This window comes from Simochromis diagramma, unplaced genomic scaffold (genome assembly GCF_900408965.1).
Source record: "Simochromis diagramma unplaced genomic scaffold, fSimDia1.1 OVJJ01000344.1, whole genome shotgun sequence".
Classification (NCBI taxonomy): Eukaryota; Metazoa; Chordata; class Actinopteri; order Cichliformes; family Cichlidae; genus Simochromis; species Simochromis diagramma.
Window position 1 is genome coordinate 2,752,173 of NW_024387375.1, and position 24,265 is coordinate 2,776,437.

Genomic DNA, 24,265 nt, shown 5'->3' on the forward strand with positions numbered 1-24,265 from the left:
TTTGATTGAATTACTTGGGTCTGTCGGTTTCTGAGGATGCGATGGGCGGTGAGGTCAGTAAAAACCGAAAGGTGAGTCAGTATGATGAGGCGCAGATCGGAGTTGTTTACCTTTTAACACGCTGTAGATATGGAGTCGTCACGTGTAGCGACCCCTAGATGGGGTTATTGTAAGAGAAGATGAAGGCAGTGGTATTTGAAAGTCTCTTCTGCACCGATCAGCTCACAAGTGGACACAGACCTTCAGTCTGTGGCTCAAATCAGCTTCAGATCGTCTCTTTATTTATTAATTTATTTATTTGTGGGGGGTCATGTGTGATCTATGAGCTACAAAATGTTTCTACCCCATTTACCTCCAACACTAGTTAGTGATGCCAACTAAAAACCTAACCAAGCGCTGCATTTCTTAGTTATTTTTGAGGCTTTAAAGTTTAGCTTTTATTTAAATCAATATTTCATAAAGTCAAAACCATAACTGCAGTGTATTTCACATTATTCCTCCTGTGTAAAAGCTTTCAGCCCACTAACGCACTGTATTTTACGTCATTCAAATCTCAACAAAACCTAAGTCAGCATGATTACAAAGCCTCAGTCTGCACATTGTGGACAGGTCGTGCAGAGTTCGTGATGCCAGCTCATCATTCATTTCCAAAAACAACAACAACACCCCCACAAACGCACAGCGCCGCCTCCTTGTTTTACTGTCCTGGTGATGTTCTTCCTGTCATGCATCCTTCTTATTCCAGTGTTCAGTCACAAACTCTCCAAGGCTACACAGATGTTTCTTTCCTGCAGATTTTATTTATATTTATTTATTTAGTCTTTTGTTATAGTCTCTACGGATACGTTTGTTGGTTTCCTGCCTTGCCAAATTTTGGTTCTACCGGCTGTTAATAATTGTGATGTGGCTGTATTACAAAACATATTGCTGTTGTTCAGAGAGTGGAAGAAACACTTTCATTACTATTAAATATTACTGATTTTAGTTGCAACTGAATAGAAATATATGCAGTATTTCCATTCACCAGCAGATCATCTTGACCGTTGAGTTGCTGGCGCGTGATTGGTTGATTAGATTGCATTAACGACCAGTTGGGCCTAATAAAGTGTCCAAGGAGTGTTTCCCAAATAGTTATCAGATTTAATTACAGAGTTATACTCTGCAGTTACACGTTTCAAACAAACGCAGTATGCAAAATAGATTCGCGTGTACAGGGGTATCAGCATAAAGTGAGGATAAATAAAATCTGAATAGTAAATATATATTATAATTTTTTCTTTTAAAATCTAGAGCGAGGGGCCGGCTGCTCAGCGTCGATTCAGCCACGGGTTCCTCTCGAACGTGGGGGTCTCCATCGTTCATAGACTCGGACACTCAGCTGTATTTTCTCGCCCTGTGGGAGCAGACAGCAGGCAGCCCATCAGACTCCTGTTGCCTCCAGAGGACGGCGCTGAGGCGTCCGGCGCAGACCCGACTCCTCCGGCTTTTATCTCTGTCTTTCTGCCCGAGTTCCCACACCGTAGATGTCCTGATCATTTGCAGGTACTGCGGACCACAACACAACCCAGTTAAAGACGCAAAGAGAAGAAGTTCTTTAGGAGAAACAGAAAGATAACAGGGCCTAATTCTGTGCTTACAGATCCTGGGCTTCATCGCTAAAGGCTCATTTGGACCCATCCTAAAAGTCAAAGATATTTCCAAAGAGAAGATCTATGCAGTTAAGGTCAATCCAGTATTAACTAAAGATGTTAAAAATGTGATACTTTTGGACATCTTTAGTGTAATTTTCTTCCTGTGTTGTCATACAGGTTCTGCCAAAGTCTGAGTTATTGAAGCACGGAGTCCTGGAGCAGTCAAAAGAGGAAGTCATCATTCAGGTACAACATTGATAGAAACAAAATTCAAATAGTTGAAATTAAATAATCAAATAAATGTTTATGTCACCTGTTCAGCTTTTTTAACCATGACACAAGTAAATAGGGATTGTAGCAGAGATTGTTTTTTACAGACATGGGCAAAATTTAAGCTCCTGTAGGAACCCCTATGCTGAGGCTAATGATAAACGAGAAATTATTATGCCAATAAACAAATATTACATCTGCATACAGCTGAATTATAGAGTGCTATAAACTGTCTATGTGCTGGCCATAAATACTTACTAATAGGTCAAAATGCAATATTCTTAGTAGAGCTTCTCAAAGCATAAACTGGAGAGGATATCATTGCTGAAAGGAATGTATTCATGTCAAGCAAACATTTCTAAATTTAATGCAAATAGTAGTTATATGGTTATTATAGGAAAGCACAAACTATGTACAATTATAAATGTGATGATAAAAGTGGACCAATTATGCTCCTTTCCAGCTTCATATTGCCGTCTTTGGATGCTACTATCCAGAAAGGGAGTGCAAACAGGCAAACCCATGTGTAGATACAGCTGAGGGGAAATGGAATAAATTAAGCTGATTTTTAATGAATAATAGCGAAGGTGAAATGAGCCTTGGGGTTGCCGGAGGTGGCGTCTAGGCTGATGGCTGAGCCAGAGGGCTGGGTGCATTGTTGGGCAGACTGAGCAGGAGATAGAGACAAGACCGGAGCCAAGCTAAGGGTAAATATGAAAAATAAGATGCAAGAATCAGGATCAGGACAAGTGGCAATGATCTAACTTTAACAATAAACTCAAAGGCTTGACTGTAGAGTGCCGCATAAAGCATGACTCACAATTCAAAATAATCCTTATCTGTCTAATACATAGCTTTGCTCCACCACTTCTGTTTATCCACTGTCGGGAGCTTTTGTTCTGATTGGCTGTACTTTACAAACACAAGGTTTGTCATCAGGTGGGTGGACTCTCAGAACTCACAGCAAAAATCGATGACCAGTCTGATGAACTGTACACTGACTTCAGTATTTAAAATTTTGCTATAATATGAGCATCATTTATAACAGTTTAAGACAGTAAATAAGTCATGACTTAATAGGTCCACTTAAAGGATTACAGTAGGTGGTGTGGCATAGTTTCTGTCCATAGTCCGTAGTCCTCACGCTGCAGGAAACTCTCTGTGCATCCCTCACTAAATGTTCACTGTTCATCTGTGTGTGTCGACTGTTGCATTGCAGCGGCAGCTCAAACACCCTTTTATCCACAATCTGCAGGACTGCTGGCAGACGCAGCGCCATCTCTTCATTAGTGAGTTAATAAATAGAAACGATGGCACCGCTCGACCCTCCCCTCTTCCGCTATCCTTTGTTGTTCCCGCGAAGTTCCCCCTTTCCTCGTCTTTGGTCCCATAGAATAAAAAGTTGTCAACTGTAAAACCAAGCAGTCTAAAAAAAATCTCTGGATAGTGAAGAGGTGCAGTGCCATCTAATGAGCGTCCTGGGTAAAACTGTCCTCTGTGGCTCCAGCTGCTGTGTGACCTTTGCTTACCTAGTGTTGTCACAAATTCAGGTTTTTTTCAGTTAAGATTACTGAAGTGGCTAAAAGATGTTTAACAAAACAAAGAGCATGTGTGTTTTAGACTTAACCCTCTTCCTGACTTCTTCCTTTCCCAAACCACAGTGGGATGAACAAATCGTTTTTTGTTTTTTTTTTACTTTACGTTTCCGTGCAGATTGCTTTATTTTATTTTTATTTCCACCTTTGGTGATCTACTTTACCCACGCTGCCGATTTCAAAGTGCTGAGAAGTATGTTTGTGTCTGGTCCTCTGCAGTGTGTGACTACTGCAGTACTGGTGACCTGCACACTTGTTGGTTGCTGAGGGGCCACTTTGGGGAGGAAGAGGTTCGGCTCATTGCTGCAGAGCTGGGCAGCGCACTAGGTAAGTGCTCATCAAATGTCTTGTACTGTCACAGAAATTATGCTTGAGCGCACAGTACAGTTTTTTCTTTGAAAAAAAGATTAATGTCATTTAATTCTTGCTCTCTGTCTCTGATTTATTTCTAGGATTTCTACATGACTTAGGAATCATGCACAGAGATATAAAAGTATGATATTTTTCATTTTAATCACTCTTGTAACTTCCACACGTGTGTGTTTAGAACTTTTAATGGTTATGGCTTTGCTGCTTTTTTTTTCAGATGGAGAACATTCTGTTAAATGATCAAGGTAATGCTCTTCTGCAGTTGTTGATGATACACTTTTAAGACTGAAGTATTTAGAGAAATCATGGTTAGATGAGTACAGATGCAACGCAGGTAACAGCAGATAAGCATGACATCACAGCTCAGGAGCTTTGCCAAGACACTAACTTAAAACCTCTTTAAAATCTTTTTAATATAAACTTGACAACTTCAAGACCCCTCTTACGGAAACATTTATGGTTTTATTTCTACAAATCCGTCTCTCTTTGTTGTTTTGCCTCTATTCAGGTCACCTTCGACTGTCTGATTTCGGTCTGTCTCGCCGCCTGAAACGAGGAGGGCGAGCTTTCACAATATGTGGGACGATCCAGTACATGGGTGAGATTTGTGGTCGTGCCACAGATACTCTGTGATTGTTTTCCATGACTAACATTAACATGAGAGCCTCACCTGCGTTTCATTCCCCCTGGATTCAGTTGACCCAGTTGTGAATGGGATGCACCTGTAATGTACTCTGCATGTTATTACTTTTTGCTCTATTATTAAGAGGTATTTTCTGCCCTGCATTTAACTTTTTCCTTTTATGCACACACATATATATAAACATATATGTGGATGTGTGGATCTCTGTTTTGGGTGAGCAGCTCCTGAAATCTTGAGCGGGGGTCCGTACAACCATGCTGCTGACTGGTGGTCTCTTGGGATTATGCTGTTCTCACTGGTGACAGGAAAGGTGAAGACACTTAAACTCACTATTTCACGGCTCTGTGTGTAGAAAAGTGTCTGAAAGTGCAGATTATTTTTGCTTTAAATCCACTTGTTTCTCTATTTGTAGTTTCCACTAATGGCAGAAATAGACCACTGTCGCATGCTGGCAAAGGTCAGAGATTTTTCTTATGTGGTGCCTGAGACGTTCAGCTCTGCTCTGATCCTACTCCTTACTGAGGTCAGTATCCACTGCTCTTTTTACTTTGTGCCACCTTAGAGCTATAGTGACATACTCATCTCTTTATCACCATACTGATGTAGCTTTTGTGCAAGAATCCGATGAACCGCCTTCGTAATCTGGAGTGTTTCAAGATGCAGACGTTCTTCCGTGGCACTTCATTCGACCCTTACATCCTCCAGAAGACACCGGTTGAATTCATCCTGGAGCTCAGGACGCACCCCGACTGGGCAGCCAAATCCGCAAGAGGCTTTTCATTGGATTACTTTGATAACTTTGACTGTGATCAAATCCTTCACTCCCCCGTGAGTCCCAGTGAAGTCATGGGGTAGTCAAAGGCTCCTACTTTGGCCAGTGTGGACCTAAAATGGGCTGCAGAGCAGACTTGCAAAGAGTTAAAATCGATCTGTTTTTAAGGATACTAGATACATGAATTCTGCATGTGATGGCATTTCCATAACAGACTTGTTTCTCTACAGACTTATGTTACCTCTTGGAATTGAAAGTTTAAAGTTACTTTTTCTTAAATACTTGTGAAAAATATGTCAGTTTAACAATTAATGTTATAAATGGTAAATGGCCTGTATTTGTATAGCGCTTTACTAATCCCTAAGGACCCCAAAGTGCTTTACACATCCAGTCATGCACCCATTTATATTCATTCTGGTGGTGATGGCAAGCTACATTGTAACCACAGCCACCCTGGGGCCCTCTGACCACCACCAGTAGGTAACAGGTGAAGTGTCTTGCCCAAGGCCACAACGACCGAGACTGTCTGACCCGGGGCTCGAACCGGCAACCTTCCGATTACAAGGCAAACGCCCAACTCGTGAGCCACAATCGCCCCATGTTATGCATTTTTAACTGAAACTTTAGCATGTCTCTCCCATGATGCAGTTGACGGTGAGGTTTTGATGTCTCTATACACGTGTGTCCTTGTATTAACTGTATATCATTTTATGTTGTTGCTAACAGTTGTTTAATATACACTGTCTGTTGTTTTTAAATGCAATTGCTCAAATAAAGTTTAATTTTTTAAATAAAGTGTTCATTTATTTATGTTTATTATTTCTTAATACTCTATGATGGGTGGGGGGAGTAGAGCTACTACAAGGAGCTGAAAAACAAATGAGTGACACTGAGTTGAATGAACACTGTCTTCCTGACCTTTGTTTCACTGATTAAACTGGGTGTGTTAATGATTAATAAAAGAATTGCGGGGCCTTAACTTTTTTGGAAACAGTTTAAAGACCACAGAACTACACGGTGGTTTTATATTTCTGTGTTTAATGGTGGACCATGTTTTTCTTGTTTTCCCCATTGCTGTGTAGTCAACCATTTCTGGATTTTAAGATTAGACTTAAAACTTATAGTTAGGACTGGATCAGGTGACCCTGAACCATCATGCCTGCCTTGCTCAGGGAACTTTATGTTGACAGGCAGTTCAAGAAAGAGGTCACATACACCAACCTGAAAGGGTTTCTTTTATATTTCTGTATATCAGCACTAGCACAAAAACATAAATGAGCCTGCTGTATTTTCTGTTGGGCACTTTTCTTATCTCAGGTATCTCAGGCAGCCTTGGGTTGGCCTATTTACAGGAGTGCTCACAAACCCACTGAGGACAACCAATAATAGGACAGAAAATTGAGGACCAGATAAAGTATCATCATTAGATGCTTTTAATTAGGTAACAGAGAAAAAGTCGAGGGTCCCAGAGGAGGCAGCCACACATAATTGCTGTACTTCTTGAAGTCATGAATCTATTTAAAACTGTATCTCCTGAATGGGAGTGCACCAGCTCCTCCCACCACTGCCTCCTGACATTGAATTCCCTCTCAGGCCCTTGTCTTAGACAGGTCCACCATGCCTGTGTTGTGGCTGTATAGTGGCAGGCAGTCCATTGACCCATATCTGCTTTTAGAGGCACACTGACCCACAATAGTGAAGAGAGGAGTCCCCTGAAATCCTGGAGGGCCATCCCACAGACTCTCACCAAATAGTAACATTACTTAACTGAACACAACAGAAAACATCAGTTGCAGCTTATCCTGCAAATGTGCACAAAGACACAGATTGACACGCAAGTAGTCACAATCAAATTCAAAAGCCATGAAATGATCCCGACTGGCTGATGATAAGCTTCGTTCAAGTTTGCATTTTAAACTTTTTAAACCATACACATTATTATTATTCAAAGTATTATTATTTGAAACTTTTCATTTTCAAACAGAAGCCAATTACACAAAATAAAGAAGCAAAAAAAATGGTTGAAAAACCTGCTCTTCATAGTGGAAATGATCCAGTTGACCTAATTTCCTTCTGATTTGGCCCATTTTGGCCCACTTTTACACTGACTGGAACCTGGAAATGATTTCCATTTCTGGAACTTTCCATCATTTTCTTCACAGTTTAAAGCGCTGCGGAAAAGCCACTGAGTGCACGAATTGCTCGGAGACTCAAACACCCCTGAGAATTTGAGGGTGAAGATCAAATTATCAGGAGATTTCAAGCCATCCTCAGGGCACATTTTTACTAATTAGAGTAAAAATAGCACACCATGGGGTGTGGTTAAACGCCTAATTTAGGCCCTTATTGGACAGAAGGTTCTGACTTAATACATGATTTTGTGTTTTGCAAGCAACCTGAACATGTGGGAAGCATTAAAAAAACAATTTGCATGTAAAAGATGAAGTAAACCAGTTTAAAGCGCCAGGTTTCTAAGCATTGCTGAGTCAAAGTGAGTGTGGCCATGTGAAAAATTCTATATCAATGTGATAAAAATGGAGCTAAATGAATTTGAAAAAAAAAAATCACTATATTTAAATAGAACAATGAATCATCACATTTTTTTATTCATGTGGGGCAAAGGTGGGCGTACACGCTCCGCCCAGGGGTGTTGGCTTGTGAGGTGTGACACACTTGAGCTGGATACAAACTAAAGCTGGCAGGGAGGCTCCATCAGTGTTCATCGCATCAGTAGATGAGACCCATTTTAATTTCAGGTAAGAGCTTTTATCTTGTTATTTTTATATTCAGCTGATTTTAATGCTGTCTTCACAAACTTGAAATACAAGCTGCCTTTAGATTTTATTAAATTTTGAAGATTTGTGCAGCAGCTCTGACAATTTCATATATTTTTTACACTGCTATCAGTGTTTGATTAACTGCGTATCTGACTCTGATTAAAGATTTTGTGGTCTTGTGTTTTTTCCCACCTAATTAGCCTCTTTCTAGTGCTGTTAAAATCACATCTGGAAATCAGAAAATATTTGAATGGCATCCAAGCCTGGACTTACTATTAAAGGGCTATAAAGTGATAAACCTTTTCTTCACATTACCAAACAATGATGCACTCAAAGCTTTATAAACAGCTGCAGACAAGCTCATTATTGGAAAAGTACCAATATGGATCAATCTGCTGTTACTGTATCCTGCAAATCAAACAAGCTCTCACATCTTTAAGGTAGACAGATGATAGGAGGGCGGGTGTTAAATCTAGATAAAACTGGACTGATTTTCTGTTTGATTCCACTTCAGTGTCTGCCCTTTTTAGCTGCTAATGACTGAATAATAATCAGTCAAATCTTCTTCCAAAGGCTGCTCAGACAATCAGTCACTCAGGATGACGCATCAGTTCCCAACGCTCTCCGAGGCTCAGAAGAGGGAGCTGCATGAGACCGCTTTACGCATAGTTTCTCCAGGGAAGGGCATCCTGGCTGCAGATGAGTCTGTAGGTCTGTAGCGCTCCTTCTTTAAACATGCACATTTAGTGAGTGCACACCTTATGTCCAATCCAATCAAAGAGTGTAAGTTATCACCTCATTTAAATGTCACTGACAATACACCCACTGCAGGCAGTATGGCTAAGCGGCTGGCTCAAGTCGGAGTGGAGAACACGGAGGAGAACCGCAGGCAGTATCGGCAGATCCTCTTCAGTGCGGACGATCGCATCAACAGCTGCATCGGAGGGGTCATCTTCTTCCACGAGACCCTGTACCAACACTCTGATAATGGCGTTCCCTTTGTCAAAATGATCAGGGACAGGGGAATCCTGGTTGGGGTCAAGGTCTGACCACTTAGAATTAAATCTGTTTAGGTTATCAACTTTTTATGATAATAGGTTTGGATTTTGATTCAAATCATTGTCTGCATTCTTCAGGTTGACAAAGGTGTTGTTCCCCTGGCAGGAACTTGTGGAGAAACCACCACACAGGGTCAGTCCGACTCACACTGGACCGCTGCTGATATCAACCATTTCATCACCACAATTTCCCATTTATGAACATTTCCCTTCTCTGTTTTTTTCTTTGTACTTTTTACACTTCTCCACAGGTCTGGATGGATTGTCTGAGCGTTGTGCGCAGTATAAAAAGGACGGTGCTGTCTTCGCAAAGTGGCGCTGTGTGCTCAAAATTAGTGACGTCAATCCATCAAAGCTGGCTATCACAGAAAATGCGAATGTTCTTGCACGTTACTCTAGTATCTGCCAGCAGGTCAGGACTCCAAATCATAAAGCCTAAATGCTTATCCACACATCACTGTGATCTAATGCATATACAGTGTTTGATCATCTATTTTTCCTTGAACAGCATGGCATCGTGCCGGTCATAGAGCCAGAGATTTTGCCTGATGGTGATCATGACCTGAAGCGCTGCCAGTATGTCACTGAGAAGGTAGGGAGTGGCTGCACTGTTACTTTTATGGGTTTTTCAGACATTCTGTACCACTCTGCTGCTTCTTTAGTAATACAGTGTCTGTGTTGCAGGTCCTGGCTGCAGTGTACAAGGCCATGTCAGACCACCACGTGTACCTCGAAGGCACTCTGCTCAAACCCAACATGGTCACTCCTGGACACAGCTGCTCCACCAAATACAGCCCAGAGGAGGTTGCAATGGCAACCCTCACTGCTCTGCGCCGCACAGTTCCCCCAGCTGTGACAGGTAAGTTAAAATGATGCTCTCATTTAGAGGTTTAGAAACAGAAACGTGTGCAGAAACCAAACAGAACAAATTCATGTTTTTGTCCACAGGAATTGCTTTTCTGTCAGGAGGTCAGAGTGAAGAGGAGGCCTCTATCCACCTTAATGCCATCAACAACTGCCCTCTGCCCAAACCCTGGGTCCTGACGTTCTCCTTCGGACGAGCCCTGCAGGCGTCTGCACTCAGAGCCTGGAGAGGACATAAAGAAAACGAGAAAGCCGCCACTGAACAGTTCATCAAGAGAGCAGAGGTAGCTTCCAGTCGGTTTTTTAATGCACACATAAAAAAAAGAACCAGCTGCTATTTGTATGACGTTTCTCTGCTTGTTTGTTCTCTGTTGTATCTGCAGGTGAACAGTCTGGCATGTCAGGGAAAGTACACCGGTGGAGATAACTATGGAGAGGCTGGCCAGCGCATTTACGGTTCCTGCCATGCATATTGAAGAGTATAAAAAGAACATTTTAACTAGCAGTGTGTTCTTCCACACCATAACAAGATATATTACAGAGGAGATGTACTGCATATTCTTAGGTTATTTCAGAATATTGGCCTACATAATGATATTAAATGAAATATCTTGCCTTGACAAATGAGAACAATCAGAACATGGCCTTGGGTGTTTCTAACACATGTGCTGAATGAAAGGCTCATGCTTTACTTGTGTTGTAGCAGTACTTTGACTAGAGCTTTAAATCCTGCAGTTAATATTGCAATGCCAGCCTAACATGTGCTCCACAGTAATGATATTAGTTCGACTCAAAACACAGTTAACTAAATAGTTAAAGAAGCTGAATCTATATGATACAGCTCCCAATCTATTATTTAGAAGTTGTTATGTGAAGCTTCTGTGCTTGTGTGACAGAGAAAGTGGATTTGTGTAGTTCAGTTTCTTTATTTAGTTAGCAGTGAACATGCACAAATAGACATATTGTAAGAGAATTAGCTTGAAGCTAATTTGCATCTACAGTCCCCAGGTATGAAGTACAATCAGCTCAATAAGCAATATACAACACATGCTGATGTGTGTTATCATTCTTAGTAGCATTATATGTCTAATAAACATATTTCAAATGTAAGTATTTAGGCAATAAAACTGTGTTCTAGTAAAGTCTGATTGAGATGTTTTGTTTTATGAAGGTTAATGGTATGTCACGCTCTTTATAAGACGACAGACACTGATTCACTATGTGGAGAAAATTCGTTTTCACTTTTTAAATTTTTTTTTTTCATCTTTCAAACCCTGTAATTTAAGGGTATTCTATATGTTATCTAATGTGTCAAATGTCCAGAAAAGGCATCTGACACATGATGCTGGAGTGAGTGCTTCTGTGATATTCTTTGTCAGTTACAGTTCATTTCCACCATTCCGTAGTTTGACATACGTGTAACTCCTAATAGTTCAATATGTCACATTCAAATATTTATGGACATTTTTTTTTTTCATTTCAAGCCCGGTTCAAGTCTTTTTTTTAAATAAGAAAAACTAACAACAAATTTACTCAAAACAGTGTGATGTACCCTTGATAATGTTTTGACACATCAGTATATATCACGCAAACACGGGGAGAACATGCAAACTCCACACAGAAAGACCCTGGATTTAATTTATTTGTGCTATAATAATAATATTACTACATGAGATTACAAATATTTGAATCTAAATTCTAATGAATGTACTCAGTATGTACACAAGCAGCAAGAGAATTTGAAAAAATGTTCTGTTGCCTACATTGTAGACAGTGACACTGCCTCCCCACTTAAACTGCTAAACTAGAACAGTAAGGGGTTACAGTGAGATTCAGCTGGTGTAGTGTCTCAGCGTGGGGAAAAGAACCACATCTCACAATGTATATGTAGATGCTTCTTAATGTACATGCTGTGATCAGCTGACGTGTTGCTCCCTTACACAGCTGAATTCAACAAGATAATAGCAGATGTTTCACAGCTATCTTGGCTGATTTCCATTTCCTGTACTGAGGGTCCGCTGCATATTGTTTTCATACTAGACTGTATACAGTTGGTATGAAGGTAGAATTCTGTGAATTAACTGAACCATCATCATCTTAAATGCAAATTAGTCTACTACAGTTGACGTAAACCAACGCAATAAATTCACCACAGTACGACAAACTAACCTCTGCCTCCCATACAAACTACGGAGTATTTTCATGTGACATTTGCATAACACAAAGTTAGTATAGCTTAGTTTGTTTTGCAGAAATATCATATATATGATTAAAATTATGACATTACAGGTAAGTTTTAAATTTGAAGTTTATCAAGCGTCACTGAGCAAAATACCTATACCGCCTTTAAATATAACCTCTCTTCTTCCTCTCCTGTCTTTTCTTACATCTTTCTCAATTTCTGAGTGAAGTTTTCTCGCACGCTTTTCTCTCCCCTGGAAATACACCTTTAGCTTGCAGTTAGCTAATACACCTTCAGCTCCCAGACATACTGTGACTAACTGCACACAAACAGTTAGTGTGTTTGCTGATATTTGTTGAGCTGATAGAAATGTTGAATTTGAAATTACCTGACAGTTAAAAAAACGTCACTCACTTCATGCTTCCTCCTTTTCTTTAGAGCTAGCTACATTTTGAAGCAATGCAAACACAACTAATGGACACCTGCACTCCCTCCGGCCTGCTATAAAAAAGCTATAAATGATACCGCTGAATTAAAAGTAATGAGTCTGTTTTGAAAATGTACGAAGTAGACAGTACAGATATTTGTTTTAAAATGTAGGGAGTAAAAGTAAAAAGTTGTCAGAAAAATAAATACTTAAATAAAGTACAAATACCTGAAAAGTCTACTTCAGTATTTGTACTTTGTTAGTTCCCACCTATGCACCTTTCTAGTGCTTTACCCTATTTTCACAAAGGGCTCTAGACTATAAAATAAAATGCAACAACAAAGACAGTATAAAAAGAAACTAAAACTAAATAAAAGCAATCCACAGGTGGGTTTTATGCTTCTTTTTAAAAGTATCAGGTGTGTCCACAGATCTTAAGTGCATTGGAAGTGAGTTCCACAACTTGGGAGCCACAACCTCAAAAACACAGACTCCTTTTGTCCTTAACTTGGACCTAGGTACCAAGGGTGCCTCCAGAATTTCTTTCATAGGGGTGGCCATATGGGGCCACTAGAAATACACCAAAAACAGAATTTCCAGTTTTATTATGCTGTTGTCAAATATAGGATAGTTGAAAAATATCGCAAAAAAGAGAGAAAGAAAAGAATTATATGCCTACCTAATTTTCCACTGTTAAAGTTGATGTCACTGAAAATAGGTATATATGAAAACCAAATAAGATTTTGAAATCAATAATAATCTGCTTTAACTGATTGATTAATTGATTGGTTGATTGGCTGAAATTCCACCCATCGCTTTAATGATTCTCAGCAGAGCTGACAGAAGAAGCTTAAGATTCATATTCCCAGAATGGAGTTAGCTTTAAGCGCAAACCTGTTCAGTAAAGACAAAAAAAGGATTAGTGGTCCGTCCAGGGATTGGCAGCAGCTTTTCTGCAACCTTTTTACATTATTATCAACATAGGGCAGTCTTGCCAGGTGGGGCCACTGGGTGGGGATCCGGATAAGGCAACATTTTTCCGATTTTCTATTATCTATTGTTCAGTATTTCATTTGTTTTATCTTCAGAGATGCTCTTCTGATTACCTTCGTTGTAATGAGTGGAAGTTAAGTTACTGTTGCCTTTCTATCAGCTGAAAGCAGTGTGACCATTCTCCTCTGACCTCTGGCATTAACAAGGCATTTTTGCTCACAGAACTGTTGCTCAGTGGATATTCTCTTGTTTTGAGACCATTCTCTATAAACTCTAGGGGTGGTGGTGTGGGGAAATCCCAGCATAGGGCAGTTTCTGAGGTATGCAAACCAGGCTGTCATACACTAACAACCATGCGACATTGAATATCACGTAAATCACTTTTCTTCCCCATTCTGGGCTGTATTATTGAAAAAATTATATTAATTATATTCTTGAATTACCAACTGGTAAAAATGAAGCAAAATTATAAGCCTGTTGGTAAGTGTCTATATTTATAAAACATTTATTATTTAGCTAATGCTTATATTATATAGAAATAATACCAATATAGCAAGTCTTGCATTATAAGCGATGTGCATTATATGATATTGTAATATATATTATTTGACGACAAATGTTATTAACAAAAACATTAATAGCTTTGGATATGGTCGGACTATTTTCTAAGGCGGATGTGTCAGACTCGGCTGTAGTGTTTCCGGTGTTGATGAATGCCCTGCTCGGTTAAAAAAAACGCGCTGGGGTAGGAGTGACCTCGTCGGGAGTATTGTCTGCTCAGTAAATACCCTTCACAGTGTAGCGTAAAACAGCGCTCATTTGATTGCTTTCTCGTTTTTCTATTTGCCTCGACCACTCGCAGGCGCTCGGGGTCTAATCACCAGCAGGCGTTAAAGAATCCTGGAAACAGCGAACTGTTAGCTTGAGTTAGCAGCGATGTCGGGTGTTGTGCGAGGCCCCGCTGGGAACAACGACTGCCGAATTTACGTGGGAAACCTCCCGCCAGATATACGCACAAAAGATGTGGAAGACGTGTTCTACAAGTATGGGACGATTCGAGATATCGACTTGAAGAACCGGAGAGGGGGACCCCCGTTCGCCTTTATTGAATTCGAAGACCCCAGGTAAGAAGCTAACGGTTAGCCGCGCCAGGCCCGAGGCGGTCCCATTGTGTTGCTAACAAACTCGTGTGTGTGCTAACGCGTTGCTTAGTGCTCAGACTATTTCCTGGATGGTTTTTTTCTGTTATTCCCGTAATTAAATTTGGTATGTGTGTGCGCGCGTGCTACTTTCGCTTTCGACTTGGTTTGCATACGCCTGTGTCCCGTTTTTCCTGCGCTGAAGCTTGGTGCCTTTGTGGTATTAATGTCCATGTTGCTGGAGATTAATACACCCGCTTCGCTTCTTCGCTGCAGACGACTTGCCTCAAAGCACTCGCAGCTTTACGCTTTGCTACATATTAATTTGGTCAATCGTTATTTCTTTCATGAAACAAAAGTTTCATGAGACTAAAATGCTGCAGTTGCATTTGCAAAGCGGATTAGTAGACGTTAAGTAATAAAGCTAGCCGCTAACATGGCTGCTTGCGTGTTGCAAGCCTGTTCCGTCGTGCATTTGTTTATGTCTAAGGCGAAACTGTTTTATTTAATAGGGACGCTGATGATGCCGTCTATGGACGTGATGGATACGACTACGACGGCTACAGACTGCGAGTGGAGTTTCCTCGGAGCGGCAGGGGATCCAGAGGAGGGTTTGGGATCGGAGGAGCGCCCAGAGGCAGATATGGACCCCCTTCCAGACGATCTGAGTACAGAGTCGTTGTGTCAGGTAAACAAAACAAAAATATGCAATGCCAGGCAGTTATTTCTCTGTCTGAAGGGGGGGGGGGGGCTTATTTTATTTTTATTTTTATGATTATAGTGAGTGTAGTTTTTGAGAGACATGAAAGTTTTTGTGTTTATGTTATGGAAACAAAATCTCCTGTAGAGTGTTTCAGCGGCTTTAAGACTGTCTTTGAATGCTTTTGCCTATGCAAACTTGCTGTTGCACAAAGACAGTGAGCCTTTGGGCAGTGACTGCATGTAAGCACAATCTACCTGGATAGAGTTAAGACGGGGACAAAATGATGTATTGCTGTTGTTTCTGGCCATTTGATAACTTCAAGTGGTTAAATATTTTTCTCACACACATGGTGATTTCCCTTTGTCAGTTTTGTTTATATAGCACGTTACGTTACACATCAACTGGATGTGCTTAACTACAAGTTAAAAATAAATTGCATAGCTCTACAGTGATTTAATGCAAGAAAACCTCAAAAAACAACAGAACTTTACAAGGGAATAAGACTACATTTCAAACACACAGTTAAGTGTAAACCACTGAGAATAAAAAGTTTTTGGATGTAGACACAGTTGAACTTGATCTCAGGTCAGCTGGCGGCTTTGTTGCAAAAAACAGGACAACAATAACTGAAGGCACCCTCAGCATCATTGGGTCTAATTTTATGAACATTTAAAAGATCTGCACCTGATTACCTGAAACTTCTAACTGGGTTATAGACACTAAGCCAGTCAGACATACTGATGGGCCAAACGGTTAAATGTTTGTGAAAGATTTTAAAGGTAGTTATGTATTGAACTGGGAGCCAGTGACGTGACTTCATGATTGGGGTAGTAAATTCATATTTCTGTGTATGTGTTAGGTAGCCCGTTGTGGTAAAAATGTTTTAGATGTAAGAAAACTTCAAAAACTCCTAAGGATAAATGTGATTTTCTTTATTGGTGGCAGCCACTGATATCTACATCTAGGGCTTCGATAATACTGACGGTCGAGTAATCATTCCTGTAATACTGCTTTGAAGTATAACAAGAAGGGGGTGGATTGTGATGTAAATTCTCAGTGGACAAGTTGACAGTCACAAAAAGCAGACATCAGAGAGCTGTTATTTTTATCGAGGAGATCTGGCCAGAGAGTAAAATTTCCCTTAATCTGTATAAAAAGAAAACAGTCTCATGGTAGTTGGCTGCAGTGCACACTAAATATGTAAAAGTATTCAGAACCAGTACATTTTTAAATAAAATATGTCTTTTACTTATTAACGCAGCAGCAAATCTTAGTGTATCTTGGTGTTAAATGACTAAATCTGAAACAGACCAGCTCTGGGGCTCTTAAACATTCATCCTTGTGTGCATAAACACAGCTGGAGGGTTCACTGTGTGTGTGTTGACGTAATGTTGGTGTTTTTCAGGGCTCCCTCAGAGCGGCAGCTGGCAGGACCTGAAGGACCACATGCGTGAGGCAGGCGACGTGTGCTACGCCGACGTTTACAGAGACGGGACTGGAGTTGTAGAATTTGTGCGCAAAGAAGACATGACCTATGCCGTTCGCAAGCTGGACAACACCAAATTCCGCTCCCATGAGGTATGTGTATGATTTTTAGCATCATGGATAATTGTTCTATGCTTTGCTGTGCTGAGGTGAGTACGTCAGGAAACGTGACGTGTCGAGAACAACAGCCAGCCCTTAATTCCATCTGTGGCATTTCCACCGTAGGCAGGAATGTATGCCTTTTCAATGTCAAGTTCTCTTGTGTCCGCCAGGGAGAGACTGCTTACATTCGTGTGAAATTAGACGGTCCCCGCAGCCCAAGTTATGGAAGATCACGCTCTCGCAGCCGTGGCAGCCGGAGCAGGAGCCGCAGTCGGAGCGCCAGCCGCAGTCGCAGCAATTCCCGTGGTCGTGGCAGAGGATCTCCCCGCTACTCACCCCGTCACAGCCGCTCTCGCTCCCGTTCCTAAACTTTTCTGCCGTCGATGTTTTGCTCCTTTTGATGTATACCCTCCTGTTTTTACCTCCTATGAGTTTCTCCAGATGTCAGCTATTGATTTTAATTTCTCCCCCCCCCCTCCTTTTTCTTGTCCTGGTGTCCTTGTGGATGATCTTGGTATGTAGTTGTACCACCCCCACCCGTGCTTCAACCCTTCCCCTCTGTCTCCTGCAGCTTTGTCCCTTCTTCTCCCCCCCCTCCCTCCCACTCCCCTCTCTCCCACTCCCCTCTCTCTCCACCTCTCGCTCCCTTTTTTCTGTCCTAAAGTTTTGCAAAAGTAGAAGTTGTGCTGTGTCGAACTTCAAAAATGTTGAGTTGTTTATAACCTTCACTCAATGTTTTTGCAAGTACTGAAAATTTAAAGTTTTGTTTTTGGTTTTGTTTTGTTTTTTTCTTATATATTAAAAAAAAAAAGCTTCTCATTGGATATGTGGGGTGGGCTGTTTGAAAGGGGAGCCCGATGCTTAACTGTATTTTACCCTTGTGTCTTCCTTTAGACATCTGAAGAGAAGGATTAAAGTGATTTGGAATAAAACCATTGTGGAGAACATTTCATTTGTATGGTCAGGATAGGACATCTAGGAGCAATCAGGTCGAGGCAATGGTACGCTTCATATTCCATAAATTGAACGTTTCTGATCGGTTGCTGTATCATGCATGTCATTTTAACAAAGCCACGTGCTGTACTTTGTTATATATACAGTTTTTAACATGCTACTTCTGACCTGTGACAGAATAAGCAGTCCTAAATCAAGTGTTGTGATGTAAGTGTAACATCTTTGCTGTCAAATGTGGGGGAAAAAAGTGAATTCACTACTTTGATGCAAAGTGTCTCACTTAAATATCCTCATTGCTTTAAATGTTTTCAGGGAGTGATTGTTTTTGTGCTCAGTGGCATTTAAAAATCTGAATCTGACATGAGTGCTTCAACATGGCTTAAAAAAAAAACAAAAAAAATAGGCCCCCAAATCTTGACATTTTATTCTAACGGTCTGCCTCTGATTTTCTTCCTGGTATTTCAAGGTTTTGATTGGAGGAGTGGCTCAGTGGATCCCAATCCTTGGAGCTGGATGAGTGGATCGATTAGGGAAGGGATAGGCAAGGATGGATGCTCGGAACGGGATCAGTTTTCCAGGATTCAGATGAGTTGATATCAGAACTTAAAAAAAAAAAAAAACAAAGAAAAAAAACAAACAAATGGGAGTCTCAGAACATTTTTTTTATTATTAGGCCCCCATCCTGCCTATCTTTTAAAGGTTTTCAGGGATAATGGCTTTATTAGAAGAAAACGAAACTGAGGACCAGGAAGTTGGATCAAAGGATGGAGTCGTAGATGCCTGGTATGAAGGAATTAAAATTGGGGAGGTTGGGAAAGGGGTTTCACATGGGTGTAGTTTGTATGTTTTTAATTTTGCTTAATCTTTTTTTTTCTTCCTCTTAGCATTTTCAATAAAACACTTTGAAACAAGGACATTTAGTTTGTCTTTATTTCCAACATAAACCCAAGCACGAATTCTTTACCATTAATAAAATAAACCTGTTTGATCTCCCTCATTACATTTACGTTTGTAACCAAACCAACTAAGGATAACCATGGAGTTAGGAAACAAAGGCAGAGCAGCAGCTGTGGACATGAAACACCACCACAGCAGCCTGCCCGTGTTCATTATTCAAAGCTCTCGTGTCCCTCAGCTGTGACGGTGACTGATGAAAGGGCCTTTTACGCACAGCCGAGTGATGCCTGCCGTGCGCCGTGGTCTCGTTTCCTTTTAGCCCACAGTCGGTGGTGTATACCGTGAATGATGCATTGTGGGATGAAATAAGATGCCGGCAGACAGGAGCTGGAGAAAAACGCTTGCAACACACGGGGAAGCTGCTGCCCAGCCAATGGCAGGGTTCAGCATACAGCAGAGGGGCGGGGAGCTGCTGGAGCACAGCGGAGAGCCAACCTACCTACATGCTTATTGTGTAAATCTTTAAAAAGCAATTACCCGCAGCATCATCCTAACCTTACCCACCGGCTGGGTGAAATAGGCTACTTATTTTTGGAAAGGAGTGTTTTCAGGTGGCTCGAGAAAAGGTGGGTTGCATATTTTTCATAATCTGAGGGGGGGGGGAAAGACTGACTCTCATGTCTTGACATATTTCTGATTCGAGTTATTTTTCTTGTTCTTACATGATGATCTGTTCCTGTATGCCTCTTTGCATTTTGAATGATTGGATATGTAGGTTGTATTGGCGTATTTTGGCGGATTCTATATTTGAGTGGGCATATTTTGATACTTTTGCCCTCCTGATGCAGAAGCTGCTTTAATCCGAAAGTGATTTTTGCCAAGTAATTTAACTCCACCTGTATCAAGTTTCGCACTCAATCTTTGCAAACGCTCAAGTCAACGTCTGATCAAACATATGGGCACAAATACACAGCCACGAGTTGTAGATTCAGATGAGTGGGATTGGTGGGAAACGCTTTGCCAAATGGCCAGTTTTCTGCTTGTGGTGTTTGCGATGATCCGGGCTGGCCTAAACCGTCCCCATCACCACGTGCGGTGTTAATTTTCAGTGCGGTACGTGCGTGAACGTGCTCCCTTCTTCCTCCGCAGGCATCCTCAACCATGACTGACAGGAAAGCTGTGATCAAGAACGCAGACATGTCCGAGGACATGCAGCAGGACGCGGTGGACTGTGCCACCCAGGCCATGGAGAAGTACAACATAGAGAAGGACATTGCAGCCTACATCAAGAAGGTGAGACAGGAGGGGGTGTTTGGATGGATCCAAGCAGAGCTCTCACCGACAGAGCATGATCAGCAAATTGAGACACTAACACATTCTCACATCTATTTTTGCCCAGCGTGGAGATGAGACACGTGATCAAAGACATAGTCAGGGTTTTCTTTTTATTTGGCACGTTTAAAAATCCTTCCTCCAAAGCAGGGGCGTTTCCAGGATTTTTAGAATTTGGTGAAACATGGCACAGTTAGTCAGAAGTGGCAGCACAAGAGCATGAAGACTGTATGGCAGTCACTGACTTCTTACTAAAAGGCATAATCGTACTTGAGTACTAATACAAAAGTTTTTGTCACTATGCACAAACCTATACAGTTTGTACATACAATCATTGATTCATTAATGTGTGTCAACTGGACATGATTTTAATTGGTCAACTGGCTTCAACTTAACTTATAGGACACCAGTAGATTAAAATAAGCAAAAATAAGTTATTAAAGATTTAAAATGAAGGGTTTGAAGTATAACATTTGAATCCAGAATATACTGGAGGGGAAAGGGGCTAATAGAAATGCATTAAAACTGATGGTAAATAAGTTATGTGTCCTTGGTCCTTTCCACTCTAGCCCATTGGTAATGTTTGTAAGGCCCCCTCTGCACATGCTCTTACACGAAATTACATAAACTAGAATAAAAAAAGCTTTTGATTTGTTTGTTTTTATGTGCATCAATTTTCCAATACAAGAGTGGAACTCAAACCTTTATTTATAGAGTGCTTTAAGAAGAAGTACAAAAACTTCAAACTGTTGGCTGCTAATGCACAAAGTAACAAGAAAAAGGAAAGCAATAGCAGTAATAAACAAGTAAAACTGAAATGTTTTTCTTATGAAAAGCCTGGCTAAGCAGGTTTTTGTGTGCTTTTGCAAGTCTGTTTCTAGTTCTCATACACATTTGCCTGCAGCATATTGGCATGAATGTTAAACTTGTTTAAATAAATGATCTAAATAACAAATTAGTGCTTACAGATTATCAACTATTTTTGCATTTCCCGCTGCAGATCATACAACTCCCATGTTCCTGCTGAGGACCACAGTGTGGAGACAGTTATCCAGTTTATTGAATAGCTTTAACTGAAACTGGTTTAATATAGAAAAAAGCAGGGATTAAATGTGCTATAATGTCATTGTAACTAATAATATTTTAATTAGTCCTTCAGGAAAATTAAGGTTGGGCATGACCTCTATACAATATAAATAAATCCAATCCATATAAAGTAACTTGGACCCTGATTGCTGTCGTCCTCTTGACTCTTTTCAGGAGTTTGACAAGAAGTACAACCCCACCTGGCACTGCATTGTCGGGAGGAACTTCGGCAGCTACGTCACCCACGAGACAAAGCATTTCATTTACTTTTATCTGGGCCAGGTGGCCATCCTGCTCTTCAAGTCAGGCTGAGAAGTTTCTGATGGGTATTGAGGAGTTTTTCTCCCTGAACCTAAATCGGAAATGCACTGGTGGCTGATGTCTCCCATACACTAATAACGACATACCATAACGATGCAAAACCGGCCATGCGCAATTGCATGGACTATACACTATTTAATATGTATGTTACAGTAAGTTTACTTTTTGATAGTTGCCATTTGAATGCAACGGAAGTAGTTTTTGTTGATGCTGTTAAATTCTAGGTTGTAAAAGATTTCAATGTGGCCCTTGATTGTACGTGACAGGAAAGCTGTAGAATGTAGTGGTGCATCCGCTTTCCTTCTCAAGTGGCATTGCCAGACCCCGTTACGAGACAATGTTGATTTTGATGGTAAAACCATCCCGCGTGCACCGGTTTAGCAAATCATCGTCCACATTAACCTGTGATCATATAAAGAAAACAAATAATGGGGTTTGTTATCTCTGCTGCCAATTTCCAAGGAATTATGTTGCTTGAAGATGCACGCCATTCAATATCTCCACTGTTTTCAATTGGGATTTAAGACAGACCCACAGCAGAAGTGAAATTATTGCAGCCGTGTTCAGAAAAGATGTCACATTTTGGACCCAACACAAGTCAGTGCAATCATTTGCAGGGATTTTCAGTTCGACCGCTCTTAAATTTTCACTGTGAAGAACGATGGGGGCCGATAAGCCTCCCATACACAGACCTTAACCTGTAATGTACGACTTGTAACACTAGAGACTGGCTACCCAAATTTCCCATCTCAACTACTCGGACTCGAGTCTTATAATCCTGTGTTCCTGCATGTTTTACCACAGATTATTTAAACGTTATATAGGAGACAAACAGAAGCTCTTCTTGGACACTTTTGTGTGTTTTATTATTATTTTTGTTAAACCTTTGAGTTTGTGAATAATGGCCTGGGCTAAGTGTGTCTTGTCCCAGTAATTGCTATAAAGCAGCATTAGGACAATGTTTAGATGAAGCATCTGCAGCCGACTCCACCAAGGCTACCAACGCCCATGTGTTTCAGGTTGTGACGTCTTTTGTGGCTACCTTTTTAAGTTGCATCCCCCCCACAATGCCTTTAGTTCTGCATTGCCAGTGTACTGCCAGACATGAGGTAAGGACAAAGCATTCAGAGTTGGGACTTTTCAAAGCAACAAGAAGCAGGCTTCCTCTTGTCTATCTCAGATTTTTGGCTTTTCGTTTTGTAATGTCTGCATAACTAGTTTGAAATGGCGATGCACAGTGTTTGCGTTCTGATTAAATATGTTGTCTGTGAGGACAGATTTGAGGGTTTTCGTGCACAGAGCCAGATGACGGATAAAGGCCGATGTTTCTCAGATGTTCCCTCCTTTATGTGAGCTACGGGTGAAATGTGTATCTCAAGTGTTAGCTTGGTTTGACATCGTTTCTCTCTAAGTTTTTTTTTTTTTTTTTCTTTCTTTTTTGAGGGACGTCTTCCTAACTATTGTCAATGTAAACTGATTTAGTATTGTTTTCCTCTGGCATGTATTTTTGCTGTGTATATGTAGGAGCCGTTCCAATGCTGTTAAATTTGCACAAAACGTGTGCCTGTCATTGCTCTCAAATGTAACTGGCTTGAGTACAATTGCACTTCATCAGAAATAAATACAGTAGGTTGCTACAGAACCAAAACCATGTAACTCGATAAAATAAAATGTTGACTTATTACACTGTGGTCTTTCATTCTGTCCCTCTGAGGCAAATCTGAGCTTCAACAGTGTTTTTTGTACCTGTGCATGCGAGTGTCTGACTTTAAATCTGTTGGTGTTCGCAGTATTTTTTTTATTTTATTATTTTTTTTTAAACTTGAGGGTGACTTACCAGGTTGCATTTTTAAAGCAAAATGATACTCCTGATGATACCTCGGTACCAACTGAGTGCCATTTAAATGCCACAGATTACCTAAGTATTGTTGCTGACCATGTCCGTCCCTTTCAGCATGAGCATGACACTGATTTCACTGTACTAAAACGGGCTCGGCACTCTCCAGGTCTTAATCCAACAGAGCATCTTTGGAATGTGGTGGAACGCGCGATTCTCATCGTGAATGTGCAGCTGACAAATGTGTGATACCGTCATGTCAATATGGACCAAAATGTTCCAGGAATCTTTCCAGCACCTTGAATGAAATGGCTGATGGGTTTATGTTTGCGCATTTGTAGAACTAAAAAGCTTTGACCCTTTTAAAATAGGCAAATTAAAGTCCAGCTATTTCAAATGAGCTGTCAGTTATGTTTCAACAGATCAACAATGTGGTGCTATATTTTGCTATATTTCAGTCATTATGGAATCATTTTGTTTTTCAGTTAATGCACTGCAATCACCCAAACTCTCTAAATCTATGTTTAAATACTACATCAGCTGATTTCACTGATTCGCATGCAGTCGGCCAGAGCCGGTTCTGTTTGGTGTGCGTTAAAACCTGTCGGCAGATGACAGGTGGCAGATGAAGAAACTAACTCCTTCAGCCAAGGTGTTATGTGTCAGGCTAAGGGCTGGTGTAATGGCATGCATTACTGTGTATTAATATCACAGAAAAGCAGATTTTATGGGTTTTTTTTATTGTGTGCTTCGTTTCTCTGCAAAAATTGTGATTGTACTACAGCATACAAAAAAGACCATCTGCAGAGAGATCTTGTTCATGCCTTT

At 40.7% G+C, this 24,265-nt stretch overlaps 4 protein-coding genes across 5 annotated transcripts; all 4 read left to right on the plus strand.

The window, feature by feature from the left end:
* Nucleotides 1-41: 41 nt before the first annotated feature.
* Nucleotides 42-5,794, plus strand: LOC120719926 (ribosomal protein S6 kinase-related protein-like). The gene is made up of 10 exons (XM_040009488.1): nt 42-71; nt 1,291-1,519; nt 1,836-1,877; nt 3,716-3,823; nt 3,949-3,989; nt 4,083-4,110; nt 4,374-4,463; nt 4,730-4,818; nt 4,921-5,031; nt 5,115-5,794. Exons 1-10 carry the CDS (start codon nt 42-44, stop codon nt 5,361-5,363), a joined length of 1,017 nt encoding a protein of 338 aa, XP_039865422.1. The 3' UTR covers nt 5,364-5,794.
* Nucleotides 5,795-7,982: 2,188 nt separating this feature from the next.
* On the plus strand, nt 7,983-11,121 carry aldoca (aldolase C, fructose-bisphosphate, a). The gene is made up of 9 exons (XM_040009632.1): nt 7,983-8,036; nt 8,631-8,768; nt 8,889-9,100; nt 9,194-9,248; nt 9,367-9,527; nt 9,624-9,707; nt 9,800-9,974; nt 10,064-10,263; nt 10,363-11,121. Exons 1-9 carry the CDS (start codon nt 8,015-8,017, stop codon nt 10,453-10,455), a joined length of 1,140 nt encoding a protein of 379 aa, XP_039865566.1. The 5' UTR covers nt 7,983-8,014; the 3' UTR covers nt 10,456-11,121.
* A 3,170-nt stretch (nt 11,122-14,291) lies between these two features.
* Nucleotides 14,292-18,875, plus strand: srsf1a (serine and arginine rich splicing factor 1a). 2 transcript variants are annotated; one of them, XR_005692732.1, is made up of 5 exons: nt 14,292-14,705; nt 15,233-15,408; nt 16,829-17,001; nt 17,181-18,011; nt 18,431-18,875. XR_005692732.1 is itself a non-coding variant. In XM_040009067.1 (4 exons), exons 1-4 carry the CDS (start codon nt 14,518-14,520, stop codon nt 17,376-17,378), a joined length of 735 nt encoding a protein of 244 aa, XP_039865001.1. In that variant the 5' UTR covers nt 14,292-14,517; the 3' UTR covers nt 17,379-18,875. The 2 variants fall into 2 exon arrangements, 1 of the variants encoding a protein (XP_039865001.1); XM_040009067.1 differs by having other exon boundaries at nt 17,181-18,875.
* Nucleotides 18,876-19,306: 431 nt separating this feature from the next.
* On the plus strand, nt 19,307-23,284 carry dynll2a (dynein, light chain, LC8-type 2a). Its single transcript, XM_040009068.1, has 3 exons — nt 19,307-19,487; nt 20,011-20,154; nt 21,454-23,284. The coding sequence occupies exons 2-3, from the start codon at nt 20,023-20,025 to the stop codon at nt 21,589-21,591; spliced, it is 270 nt and encodes an 89-aa protein (XP_039865002.1). The 5' UTR covers nt 19,307-19,487; nt 20,011-20,022; the 3' UTR covers nt 21,592-23,284.
* The last annotated feature ends 981 nt before the right edge of the window (nt 23,285-24,265 follow it).